Source organism: Anomaloglossus baeobatrachus, chromosome 4, assembly GCF_048569485.1.
Source record: "Anomaloglossus baeobatrachus isolate aAnoBae1 chromosome 4, aAnoBae1.hap1, whole genome shotgun sequence".
In the NCBI taxonomy this organism is placed as follows: Eukaryota; Metazoa; Chordata; class Amphibia; order Anura; family Aromobatidae; genus Anomaloglossus; species Anomaloglossus baeobatrachus.
This window is the reverse complement of record NC_134356.1, coordinates 543,183,235-543,197,602: the sequence shown is the minus strand read 5'-3', so window position 1 is coordinate 543,197,602 and position 14,368 is coordinate 543,183,235. Positions and strand designations below refer to the sequence as shown.

The 14,368-nt window shown below is 46.0% G+C and overlaps 1 protein-coding gene across 1 annotated transcript in view; it reads left to right on the top strand.

Moving 5' to 3' along the window:
* AGBL1 (AGBL carboxypeptidase 1) overlaps positions 1 to 14,368 on the top strand; it is a 1,396,462-nt gene that overhangs the window by 115,726 nt on the left and 1,266,368 nt on the right. Inside the window, exon 2 of the mRNA XM_075345952.1 lies at positions 13,621 to 13,684. Coding sequence (XP_075202067.1) covers positions 13,621 to 13,684 — 64 coding nt within the window. The remainder of the gene's footprint in view (positions 1 to 13,620; positions 13,685 to 14,368) is intronic.

Here is a 14,368-nt window from a genome sequence, read left to right as displayed (position 1 = left end):
CGCTGCGCTCACCCACTGCTCGGGTCCGGCTACTGCTGCTGCTGCTGCTCGGTGGTGGCTCGAGCGGTGGGCCGGATCCCAGGGACTCGAGCGGCGTTCCTCGCTCATGAGTGAAAGGGGGTGGATTGGTTTAGGGATATTGTCCGTGACGCCACCCACGGTTGTGGTGAGGTTGTGACACCACTGCTGCTCTGGACGGGGATCCCGGGAGCGGTGACAGGGAGCAGCTTGGATGTTGTTTTCTCCCCTCCGTGGGTAGGGGGGTTGGTTGTCCCGGGGCCCGGTGAGGGGTAGGGATCCAGGCGGGTTACGGGGCCTGGTGAGGTGCAGGGTTGCGGGGGCAGCGCGGTGCCGCACGGCACGGTGGTATTCACTCAGCCAGTAATTCACACGGAGTCTCTGGTCAGACAAATGGCTGGATGGACGGGTCCCACAGGCAGCTGTGGTGTTTTTCCCCTGACCCCTGGTTGGTAGTGTAAGTCCTTTCCTTCACCTTCGTGTACGCTCCTCCTGCGCTCCGGTTTCCAGCTGGCTCCCTGGTTCGGTACCGGACGGGCCACTACCCTGTCCCGGCTACCTACGGTTCCACCAAGACTGTCTTCACGGCTCCTGTAGACGGCCACTACCGTCTGCCTCACTGGCTACACGAGGGACCTAGGCTCCAACCTTGGCCCCAGTCTGCGTTTGCCTCTCTGCAGACCTCTTCTCTCTTCCTCTGCCTGGACTTGTCTGGACTTGTTTCCTGCCTCAGGCCAGCTAAACTCCTCGGTGGGCGTGCCCATCTGCCTGACTCCGCCCACCCGGTGTGTCTGTCTGAACCCGAGGAAGAAAGCAGGTCTCATTAGGGAGGACTGCTGTGAACTGCTGGGGGTGGGTGTGTGTGTGTGTTGTTACCTGTGGCCCCTGGTTTGTCCAGGGCACCACATTCCCCCTTAGTAACATGCAGACCGTCCGCGGGCTGCCCGTCCATCACCGGTTTTATTTTTCACGAACTGAAAAAGAAAAAACATTTTTTAAACATTTTCACACATGCATTTTTTTTTTTTTTTTCATACAACTTTTCTTACGGGAGGCATAACACTTCAACCATTGCAACAGCAATAAAACACTTTTAATAATAACAACGGAACGGGTCCTTTAGTCACCCACCCAAACAACCTGGCCCTGATGCTGCCCCTAAGAAAAGGGGCAGCACCCCTTGACCCCAGTCCAAGAACGGGCCCAGATTTGTTAACGGGATGGGTACTTTGCTGTCGTTGCGGCCAGGTGGACTGCCAGAGCCGTCGTCATCTCCGTCGTGGCCGGGCGGACTGCCGGGGCCGTCGTCATTGGCGGTGCGGCTGGGATGGAAGCCGGGACCAGTGGCAGGGCGGTGACAAAGATAAGGCCTGGGGACCCCAGGTCTGGGCCCTCCCTCACAGACGCTGCGAGCTCCGCTACCGATGACAGGGGTAACGGGTCGGTCAGGGCGTTGCCCGCGGGCATGGGCACTGAGGTTTCAGCGGTGCTGGACGGACGGGACATCCCGTGCAGCGGTGCTCCAGGAACCAAATACTTGCAGAGTCCTGGTGTCCCTGCTTCCACAGCCGCTGTTCACATGCGGCCAGACGCCATCCGTCCCCCTTAGTCTTTTTCCGGCTCCTCCTCTACAGGGGCGGGGTTTCGGCTTTCGCGCCTCCACTACTCGTGAAGACGCTTGAGCGGGGACTTTTCGCGCCCAAAATGGCGGCCTCTCAAAATTTTCGGCCGGACACCTCCAGCGGTCACAAGGCGCACCTCTACCAGACGGCAGAGCGGTAAGATCCTGTTCGTGATGCCAAGTTGTCGCGGGCAGAGGAGGACACGCTGCGCTCACCCACTGCTCGGGTCCGGCTACTGCTGCTGCAGGTGCTCGGTGGTGGCTCGAGCGGTGGGCCGGATCCCGGGGACTCGAGTGGTGTTCCTCACCCGTGAGTGAAAGGGGGTGGTTTGGGTTTGGTTTAGGGATATTGTCCGTGACGCCATCCACGGTTGTGGTGAGGTTGTGACACAACTGGTGCTCTGGACGGGGATCCCGGGAGCGATGACAGGTAGCAGCTTGGATGTTGGTTCTCCCCTCCGTGGTTGTCCCGGGGCCCGGTGTGGGGTAGGGATGGATGGCAGGTGGGTTACGGGGCCTGGTGAGGTGCAGGGTCGCGGGGGCAGCGCTGTGCCGCACGGCACGGTGGTACTCACTCAGCCAGTAATTCACACGGAGTCTCTGGTCAAACAAACGGCTGGATGGATGGGTCCCACAGGTGGCTGCGGTGTTTTTCCCCTGACCCCTGGTTGGTAGTGTAAGTCCTTTCCTTCACCTTCGTCTACGCTCCTCCTGTGCTCCGGTTTCCAGCTGGCTCCCCGGTTCGGTACCGGATGGGCCACTACCCTGTCCTGGCTACCTACGGTTCCACCAAGACTGTCTTCCCGCCTCCTGCAGACGGCCACTACCATCTGCCTCACTGGCTACACGAGGGACCTAGGCTCCAACCTAGGCCCCAGTCTGCGTCTGCCTCTCTGCAGACCTCCTCTCTCTTCCTCTGCCTGGACTTGTCTGGACTTGTTTCCTGCCTCAGGCCAGCTAAACTCCTCGGTGGGCGTGCCCATCTGCCTGACTCCGCCCACCGGGTCTGTCTGAACCCGAGGAAGAAATCAGGTCTCACTGGGGAGGAAAGTGTGAACTGCTGGGGGTGGGGGTGTGTGTGTGTTGTTACCTGTGGCCCCTGGCTTATCCAGGGCGCCACACCTGCACCTGTTACTATCCTATGTACAATATATTTATAGGATTTCATACACCTGATTTAATAGTTTGGGATCTATTGTTGATATAAATTGCTGTATCTTACTGGGATCCTCCAAATTTTGAAAGTATTGTTATATGTAAGATTACCTTCTTTGAATATTTTCAATAAAAATTGTAATTTTATTAAAGTATTTTTTTCTCACGATTCTCTTTTTCAATATTGCATAATTGAGTTGCTATATCCTAAAATAATGAAAATCATTTTAAAAATTAATGTCTGGAACTATTTGAGAATCAACAGGAAATGAGTGGCAGCGGAAGCGCTGACTTCCTCTTGATGTTCAATTCGTCCGAATGTGGGAAGGTGAAACTAGCGCAGATTAGGCGCATGTAAGACTGTTTCGCAATAGGCAGGAAAGTGAGTACCAGCACTACTGGAACAACAATGTCACTGGAGGAAAATAAAAGTATTGTTATTTTAATTAGTGGACAACCCATTTAATCATCTCATCTAATCTGTGTAGATCTAGACACCGCTCAGGATTTGTAGAAACCTAGTTGGAAGCTTCTTTAGTGACTATTTGTGACCACAGTAGGAATGTTATATTAGACCAAGACTATCACAAACTGGGCTAAATGTGAAGCTTTCTTGTCCATGATTCCTTTCTTAAAACCTTGTATGAAAATAATTCATTGATAAAAGTCCAGCATACATCTCATTTTTTCATCATGTAAGATTGAGCATCCTTTTTTTACTTGTCATTTCCAGTTTCTTATTAAAGTCTTATTCTCTGGGTTAACAAGGCTCAGCTGCTGATTGCTGTCCAATAATGGCGATTTCCCTCTTTCGCATGATGAGCAGGCAGTTATTTTTAATGTCAAGAGCGGTTGTCATAACACCACCAACGTCATGGGTCAATACTGTGATACTTATATGAACAAAAAAGTTTCCTCATCTGTCGTACAGTACAGTTCATAGGCACCACATGAGAAGCAATCTGAGAGCTAAAAGCCAACTGGGAGTTAATGTCAATGCCTACAGCAAATAGGCATTTGATTGTGATGCCCAGCTGATATAATGTAGGCTTTTGTATAAAACACAGTGGAATTACATGCAAAAAAATTGATAACTGAAATGTATTTCAAAAAGTGTTTACCTGTCATGAGGGCACTATTCGTGGTTTTTGGCTTTCAGCTAGCCACTTTGTCTTCCAAATCTCAGAGGATGTCTTCACCTTTTAAAGGGAATTTGTCAGGTCCCTTATGTCTGCTAACCCAGCAGCATTCATATCTTTATGACAAAATTCATTCCTTAACCAGCCCTATCTAATGTTATTCACTAAAATCAATGTTTAAAAAAAGGATTTATAATCTCTGCTGTTCCAATGCTAATTAGGCGTTTGACTAGTCAATGGGACGTTAGTTCCCCAGAGTAGTCGACCCTTTTCTCATGTTGTCACACCCCTGTCGGTAATAATTACAAAGCTTAGAAATTTCTGCAGTGTTTTAAAGGTAATCTGTCACCCTTTGCATTTTTGTAGTTATTAATATGGGCCTATAGCTGGCATAAAGGTGAAATTAGCCATACCTGTATGCCTCCTCAATTAGAGGTCGTTTGGCAAAAATTCTCTTTTATATCTCCTGTCTTTTGGGCTATGTTGCGTGTGCTTCCCTGAACATAAGCCTGCCTCCAGTCTTCATTGTACAGTATTTTTCCTCCCCTCCTCCTCAGAGTTCCTGTGATGTCTGGTGCGCTTCCGCAAATCTCGCACCTGCGAATTCTGCCTGCCGACTTTTACCTGCACTGTGAAGCAGCAGTGACTCCCCAGTGCCTGCACACAGCACAATTGAAGCCTGTGTCCACAGAAGGGCAGATTAGTGCTGGGAGGGATGGCAGACATAATGCGCAGGCACAAGATTAAGGCCGGGGCCACACGGGGACTACTGCGATCCCCTTGCATGACACTCGGCTCGTGTTAGCAGTACAGCAGAGCCGAGTGTCATGCGTGTGTCCTTGCAACTGAGGTCTGTTCGTGTGAGCAGACCTCAGCTGCGGGGGGCGGGCCGGCACTCAGGAGGAGAGGGGGGAGATTTCTCTCCCTCTCTCCTGCATAGCCGGCTATTGCCATTCTCGCACTGCACTAGCGGTACACCGGTGTACCGCGAGTGCAGTGCGATTTTTCTCTCGCCCCATTCACTTGAATGGGTGCGAGAGAAAGAGTCTCGCATTACAATCGCAGCATGCTGCAATTGTTTTCTCAGTCCGATTAGGGCTGAGAAAATAATCGCTCATGTGTGCTGACACACAGGTTAGAATTGGTCCGAGGGGAATGCGATGTTTTATCGCACTTCACTCGCACTGTTTTTCTCGCCGTGTGGCTTAGGCCTTATGGAGCGCACCTGACGTCATAGAGACAGTAGGGAAGAGAAGAGAATTTGTGTAAGGCTGGGGCCACACGGGGATTACTGCGATCCACTTGCATGAGACTCGGCTCGTGCTGGCAGTACAGCAGAGCCGAGTGTCATGCCTGTGTCCTTGCAACTGAGGTCCGTTCGTGCGAGCAGACCTCAGCTGCGGGGGGCGGGCCGGCACTCAGGAGGGGAGGGAGGGATTTCTCTCCCTCTCTCCTGCGTAGTCAGCTATTGCCATTCTCGCACTGCACTCGCAGTACACCGGTGTACTGCGAGTGCAGTGCGATTTTTCTCTCGCCCCATTCACTTGAATGGGTGCGAGAGAAAGAGACTCAGCTTACAATCGCAGCATGCTGCGATTGTTTTCTCGGTCCGATTAGGGCTGAGAAAATAATCGCCCATGTGTGCTGACACACAGGCTAGAATTGGTCCGAGGGGAATGCGATGTTTTATCGCACTTCACTCGCACTGTTTTTCTCGCCGTGTGGCTTAGGCCTTATGGAGCGCACCTGACGTCATAGAGACAGTAGGGAAGAGAAGAGAATTTGTGTAATGAAGACAAAAGGCAGGGTTATCTTCTGGGCAGCACACACCCCATAGCCCAGAAGATAGAAGATATATAAGAGGATTTTTGACAAACAACCTCTCATCAAGGAGTTATACAGGTATGGCTAATTTCACCTTTATGACGCCTGCATGACCATATTAATAACTAAAAAAATGCAAAAGGGTGACCGATTCTCTTTAAAGTTGCTTAGTAGCACCCAATCAAGGACAGCCTGTACCTTAATGGGGTTCATCTGAAACCCTGAAGCAGAAACCAGATGATCTAAGAACTGGACCTGCAGCACTTCAAAAGGGCATTTCTCCAGCTTACAAATAAATGATTGTCACAAGGGTTCTGAAGGATCTGAGAATCTGCTGTACATGCTTCCAGTGTTCCTCCTGAGAACATGAGGAAATGAATATGTCACCCAAATAGATCACCACAAATCTACCCACCGGAGAGCAAAAAATGTAGTTTATGAAACTGATAAATCACTGGAGTGATGGTAAACCCGAACAGCATTAATAGATTTCAAAATAACCCTCAGGCATATTAAAAGTGGTTTTCCATTCATCATAATGTCTAACATATATGAGGGTATGTGCTCCTCCCTCAAGTCAAGTTTCGAAAACCATTTAGATCTAGCTAATTGGCTGAACAGCTCAAAGGCTATATAAAGGCTAAAGGATAAGGATTGTGGACCATGAGTTTATTAATCCCTCTAAAGTCTAACCATTGAGGCAATCCGCTATCTTTTTTTTTAACAAAAAAATACCCCTGATGACTGGAGAGGTGGATGGCCATATTTGCCACTTTGCCAAACTTTTTTGAATATACTCTTTCAAAACCTCTATCTCAGGCCTCTGACACACTCACGTGAAAATCACGCACGTGCCGCGAGACACGTATTTTCCCTGCGTGTTGCATGTAGGTAAGTACGTGTCTCTGGTACATGCGGGCCACGTGTGTTCTCCGTGTGCTATCCATGAAAATATACGGAGAACAGGTAATTTACATGCTCACGTGGTCCTTTCTGCTGTCCATGGTGCTGATCTTTGGTCTCCAGCCCTGCCGACTCCCCGCTGCTGTTGCTTCCGGCCGCGTTAAGTGAATATTAAATGAGAATAATGAGCGGTGGTCGTCAGTAAGTGACAGCAGCGGCAGAGACAGGAGGGCAGGAGAAGGTGAGTTAAGATTTTTTTTTTCTTTCTCTGACACGTGTGTTTTCTCCAGCGCGTGTCACACGGGACCACATCCACACTACATCCGTGTGGTACGTGTGTGGCCCGTGTGACACCTGTGATGCCGGAGAAAAACTGACCTGTCAGCGTGTAGGAAAACGCACACACGTACAAACGGACATGGACACACGTTCCGTGTGGTTTTACGTGTGTGTGCCTGCTACAATAGGGTTCCATTGCTGTACGTGTCTCCGTGCCGCCGGTATATGTAAAAAATGGCAAACACGTACCGGCAGCACGGATGTATGTCACAGGCCTCAGGAAAAGTGAGGTTAAACAAACGAGACCCAGGCATTTTCTCACCTGATTTGAATTCGATAACACAATCCAAAGTCCAATGCGGTGTGAGAATTTCATACTCAGAAAATACATAATCAAAGTCCTCAATGAATTATGAAGGGTGAGACCTCACAGAAGTCAAGGGATAAGTAAACAACTTGAAAACAAGGGTCCCTGAGACTTCCTGAGTCTGCCAATTGATTGTAGGATTGTGCTTAACCAACTAAGGCAAGCCTAACACTAATTTTGCAGGTAAAGAAGGAAACACTATAAATGTAATGGATTCAGTGTGTAATACCCCAACCTTCATACATACATCCTCAACTTTCAAGGTCACGTGGCTTTGGGAAAGAGGAGAATTATCAATCACTGAAATGAATTGAATAGGAAGACAGAGAGTAGAGGTATCCACAAATGCAGGTGTAAAAACAAAACCTGTTTTAGTCTTTAACCCCTTTAGCACTGGGAAATTTTCCATTTTTCGTTTTCATTTTTTGTTCCCCGTCTTCTGAGAGCCATAACATTTTTATTTTTCCATCAATATTGCCATATGATGGCCTACTTTTTGTAGGACGAGATGTACTTTTGAATGAAACCATTAGTTTTACTGTATAATGTACTGGAAAGTGGGAAAAAAATTCCAAATGTGGTGAAATTGCAAAAAAAGTGCAATTACACGATTGTTTTGGGGATATTCTATTCACCGTGTTCACTATATGGTAAAATTGATATGTCGGCCTGATGCCTCAGGCTGGTATGAGTTTGAAGATACCAAACATGTATACTTTTACTTTTATCTAAGGGGTTAAAAAAATTCAGAAGTTTGTCCAATAAACGAATGGCGCTTTTTGAGCCTTTTTGTGAGACAGTTCTCATTTTTGGGATCTGGGGCTCAATGATTACTTATTTTTGCATCTTGAGCTGGCATTTTCAATGATACCATTTTTGTGTGGATGCTATGTTTTGATCACTTGTTATTGCATGTTAAAAAATTTTTGCAGTGACCAAAAAAACTTAATTTTGGTATTTTTTTTCTTGCCACGATGTTTACCGATCAGATTAATTTATTTTCTTTTTCTTTAGATTTGGTATTTCTGAACCCGGCAATACCAAATATATGAATATTTTTTTTTTTAAGTGTTTTATTTTCAATAAAAAATAGGTTTTTGATTTTTTCATATTTCTAAAAACTTTTCTTTTTAATTTTTTTATTTTTTTATTTTACTAGTCCCCCTAGGGGAATTTATGGATCAGCAGTCTGATCGCTTGTACATTTCTGCCAATCAGAGCAGCATTGCTCTGATCAGCAGAAATGTTTCTTTCCTGTGAGTGCCGACGCTCTGTTGGCTCTAACAGGAAATATGTCATGTCATGATAGCAATGATAGGGGTCATCACAAGACCTGTCACTACCATGGCAACCATCAGCTCCCTGTGGTCGCATTCCAGGGCCTCCGTCACTGTCATTTAAACCGCTCTGTCACAAGAGGTTAACAGACGTGGGTGGGTCCATCCGCACCTGTTAGACCCACATGTCTGCTGTTCAAATCAGCAGACATGTGCAGGGATCACCACCATCTCACCGCAGCAGCCAGCGGGGATTACCCTGACATGACCAAGGACATACTGTTACGTCTTTGGTCGTAAAGGGGTAAAGGACACCTGTAAAAAAAACCTGAATCTTGTTCCAAGGATAATCTCAACCACTAATGCAAATGCTACTCATGCAGCTTTTTCCTTGCCCTGCAGCAAACGGAGAAACTTCTACTCTTGAAGAAGCTTACAAATCTGACATCCAATAATGACTTCTTCCTTCATAATTGCTTCACTCAACCATGGACATTTATAAACGAAATACTTAAATGCTTTTGTATTTTTATCCATTGCCTTTAAAAAGATCTTCATTAAGCCCAATTTGATATGCAATAGTGGTAACAAAATCTTATGGGGATCAACAAGTGCTGGATGCCAGACATTTTTATTCCCTGGCTGAAGTGTTAGTCAGAGAGGCCTGTCTATTTTATTGTAGTGATATTTTCTTGCACGACTATCCCACTCACACAGCAGTTCTTTGTTTATCCACCCTCGAGACCAAGTAAGAGTGCAACCACCTTTAAGACGCCACAAAGGGCCAGAAATGTTGATCACTAGCTGTACTCCCTGGCTTTGCCCGGGTTAATAACTGTTGTTAACAAAATAGAATGTATTAACAAAAATTTATTCTGCACACAAAAAACACAAAACAAATAGATAGAAATTTAATTATTAAAAGGCAAAAACTAAGCTAATAGTAGCATTTCACAACATATATTTCAACACCATAGATATTCCACACAGATTTAACTAAATTGGCCATGTAATGTGCTGTGTCTGTCTCTTTCCCCATCTGTCTCTTTCTCCGTCTGTCTCTTTCCCCATCTGTCTCTTTCCCTGTCTGTCTCTTTCCGCATCTGCCTGTCTCTGTCTCTTTTTTTGTCTGTCTCTATCTCTCTGTTTCTTTCCCCATCTCTCTATTTCTAGGTCTGTCTCTTTACCAGGTCTGTCTCTTTCCCCGTCTGTCTCCCCGTTTCTTTGAGTCTTTTCCTGTCTGTCTCTTTCCCTGTCTGCTTGTCTCTGTCTGCCTCTTTCCTTGTCTGTCTCTATTTCTCTGTCTCTTTCCCCATCTGTCTCTATCAAGGTCTGTGTCTTTCCCCATCTATCTCTGTCTGTCTCTCTGACTGTCTCCTCCTTCCCTGTCTGCCTGTCTCTGTCCCTGTCTGCATGTCTGTCTGTCTCTTTCCCCATCTGTGTCTTTCCCCATCTGTCTCTTTCCCCATCTTTCTCTTTCCCCGTCTGTCTCTTTCCCCGTCTGTCTCTTTCCCCGTCTGTCTCTTTCCCCATCTGTCTCTTTCCCCATCTGTCTCTTTCCAGGTCTGTCTCTTTCCCTGTCTATCTCTGTCTGTCTCTTTCACCATCTGTCTCTTTCCCTGTCTGTCTCTCTGTCTGTCTCTTTCCCTGTCTGTCTCTCTGTCTGTCTCTCTGTCTGTCTCTCTGTCTGTCTCTCTCTACCCATCTCTCCACCGACATCTTATTACCTCACATATAAGCTTCTTATACTACGAATGTCTTTTGTTCCTATAGCAACCAATCACAGCTCCTACTAATAACCTGTAGTTCCATTCCAGGCCCCATTTACTTTAATGGAGACATGTTTTTTGGAGAGTAACTGTAAAGTGCGGGGTTATAATTTCCTGTCAAAACATAGTCTACGACGTTCCCTGGGTCACATGAGGTATCGGTGCAAAATTTCGTGATTGTAAATGCGACGGTGCGGATGCACTTTTTGTTTCACTTTTTCCCCATTATGTAGATAGGGGCAAAATTGATTGGTAAATTGGAACACGCGGGGTTAAAATTTCGCCTCACATCATAGCCTACGACGCTCTCGGGGTCCAGAAGTGTTAGTATGCAAAATTTTGTGGCTGTAGCTGCTACGGTGCAGATGCCAATCCTGGACACACACACACACACACACACACCACATACATGCATACATACACACATTCAGCTTTATATATTAGATAATTTAGTCACCTCAACAGCTGCTTCATGTTGTCATAGGTTTCTTTCATGTGGACTGCATAACCAATTGGAATTCAAGCTAGCGCATTACCATTATGCTGTAAGATGGCTTTTAGGCTTGCTTTGGATGAATTGATGAAGAGCCTCAATTACTCTGAATTAAGACTTAACTTCAGAGCTTCCATTAAACTGTTGATGTTGTTGCATGCCACAACATCGTCCTTCATGCAGAAGTATTGGACAAGATCTTTATCACGGTTGTTTTACAAAGAAATCCGAACATCACCCGCTAGGAAATTTTACTGCTGTAGCCAGGAACCTAAGAGCTCAGCCTTACTCTTGAGAAGATCCAAATCTGTAACAAAATCATTCGGATTCACTCTGTGTTGGGGTGGTTCAGTTGAGGTTGCTGACAGAAATTCTTGGACGTGAGCGAAAGATGCTTCATGACACCAAGCAACCTCTTCTCCCTCATTTGACTTCACGGGGTACTGGGTGTATTGCATGTTCGGAACTATAAAGGCCACTTCTTCATTGAAACTCCTTTCCTAATGGGGAGCAACATACAGTAATAGCAAATGACATTGTGATTGGTTGGTTCTTGCAAGACCATTGGGACTACAAAATGCATAGATTGCTTCTTCCCATACAACCACTGCGTAAGATGTGATGTACATTTATTGCAGCATATGTGTAGAGTACAACTCTTGTCCTGATCTCCTATTCTGCTGCCAAAATACAAGTTATAGGTTTTCCATATTATGGTAGTCAAGTTTCACCTTTGTGATATAAAAGTGGCTTCTCTGCATATGTAGCAAAAACTATGAGTTTTTTTAATGCAAGAATGAGGCATATATGAAAAAATATATTGAAAGAAAAATGTCAATATGCTAAGAAACTAAGCTAAGAAATCATAAAACTGTATACCTTACACAGGGCATTTATAAAAATAGGTAATGCAACTGTAATTAGGATTAACTCATTTAGCTGAGTTGGTGTTTTTTGGTCACCGTAAGATGATAGAATGCAGAAGGCTAAATAGACTAAATAGAGGATGCAATAGACTAGCTACTAGAATGAAAGGTGTCATAAGTAATAACATCCTTGTCTGGATCTTAAAAATTAGAGCCAATAAGAAAATGTAAGCATCATGTTCATGTTCAGCACCACAAAATAAGTTATGTTCAACTGTTTTCATCTCCGAACCGATTTGGCAGTTTGAACAGTTAGGCTGCTTTCACATTTCATTTTTACCTATGTTCAGTGGTCCCGTCAGAGCTGCTGTCCAAATACCCCCGAAAAATGTGTTTCGGATGCATGCACCGACGGGGCCATGGGCTATAATGGAGCAGACGGAGTCAGCATGTGCTCTGGCTTGCACCATTTTTGGGCATATACACTTTCTGCAGGCGGACACCCAGATGTAGTTTGCTATGTGTCTGTGTCTGCCTGCACAAAGCGTATATGGTCGAAAATGGTGCAAGATAGAGCACACGCTGACTTTGTCAACTCCATTATAGTCAATGGCCTAAATGTAAGTCCCCTGCTTTATGTATTATGCTCATCTTCCAGCAACTTAATCTTCTACCATCGGCACTCCAGTCATTCTTCGGCAATTTGTGACTTGTCAGCAGCTCCAGTGTTTCATGTAAAGTGGTTACAACCCAATAAAAGTCTATGAGAGCCTCATTCTGGCTCTCGTAAACATGCATTAGGAGTTTGTGATGTAATTTCTGTCTTTCAACTAGTCAGAAGTTACAGGCACAAGATGACGCTGAGGGACCAGACCGACTTCAATAAAAGGTGAAACTGCTGGAAGGTGAGTATATGACAGAGGGCATGGGGCTTACATTTAAAGAACCATGCCAGCGCTGAAAATTAAAAAAACTCTCCAGTGGTGCTTTACAAAAAACAAAAGTATGATTTAGTGACATGTTTTAGGCGGGCTTTGCACACTACGACATCGCAGGTGCGATGTCAGTGGGGTCAAATCGAAAGTGACGCACATCCGGCGTCACTTGCGATGTCGTAGTGTGTAAATCCTAGATGATACGATGAACGAGCGCAAAATCGTAGTCATCGTATCATCGCTGCAGCCTCCGACATTTCCATAATGCCGGGGGAGCGACAGGTACGATGTAGTTCCTCGTTCCTGCGGCCGCACACATCGCTGTGTGTGAAGCCGCAGGAGCGAGGAACTTCACCTTACCTGCCTCCCGGCTGCAATGAGAAGGACGGAGGTCGGCGGGATGTTTACATCCTGCTCATCTCCGCCCCTCCACTTCAATTGGCCGCCTGCCGTGTGACGTCACTGTGATGCCGCATGACCCGCCCCCTAAGGAAGGAGGCGGGTCGCCGGCCAGAGGGACGTCGCACGGCAGGTATGTGCGTGTGAAGCTGCCGTAGCGATAATAATCGCTACGGCAGCTTTCACTATATATCGAACGTGCGACGGGGGCGGGACTATCGCTGCAGCATCGGTAACACATTGTTACCGATGTTGCAACGTGCAAAGCCCGCCTAAGTGAATAAGACCACATTTCCTTCACATACTTTGACATGCTAGGGTCTGTTTTCTCTTTTTATGTAAATGCTTCTTTTAGTGCAAAAGCTGCTAAAATGCTCAAAAGACTCGAGGGTTAAATAAGCAGCGTACAACAGTAAAAACCTGAATATACGAAAAGCAAAGAGAATATTGAATAACAAATTGATTACTTGAAGTTATTGAAAAAACATAAGCCATTTCTTTCCTGTGGCTTTTCTTACTTGGCATTTCCTAGGTCCCAGAAGGTAAATGTAATGTCTATTTTCTTCTTATAACAGAACTCATGCGAAAAAGATGTAACCCTGAATATCCTGAGTGTATTAAGTGAATTGCTGTCTGCTGGTAAGTGACCGCACCGCATTAGTATTTTATTGCAGCTGATGTTCTTAGAAATGATAGGGCTGTAAAAACACATTACTTGCAATATGAAACAATTGCACTCCCTATACTAAAGATAATGATTCCAATAGACTGCGCTTTCTTTTTCCCTAAACAAAAACAGGTTCACATAATGTCTCAGCCAAACCAATAGAGATGTTTTACAAAGGGTTATTAACCTTTTAATGACTACATCGTATTCAACCATGGAATATGTGTACAGCATTGAAGAGTTTGCTATTTTTCCTGGTTATAACAAAGAACATTGCTACATAAAAGTTTTCAAGTCATACAACTGAGTTATCTCTAGTTCTCCTCATTAATTTTTTACCGGATTTTTCGCTTTATAAGACGCATTGGATTATAAGACGCACCCCAAATTTGAAGAAGGAAAATAAGAAAAAAAATTTTTTACTGTTAAAATGAGGGTCCTAGTGCCTCTTATATTGGCTCACCAGGGGGGAGCGGCAGAGGTGGAGCGGCTCAGGAAGGTCACAAGAGGCAGGGTAGGTGATGCTGCAGCCTCAGAGGAGGGGTGTCGTGGCTCAGGAGGGTTGGTGATGCTGCGGGCCTGGAGGAGGGGGTGTCGCGGCTCAAAAGGGTCAGTGTGCGTCAGCGGAGGGACGGCGATACTGAAGGCTCCATTGA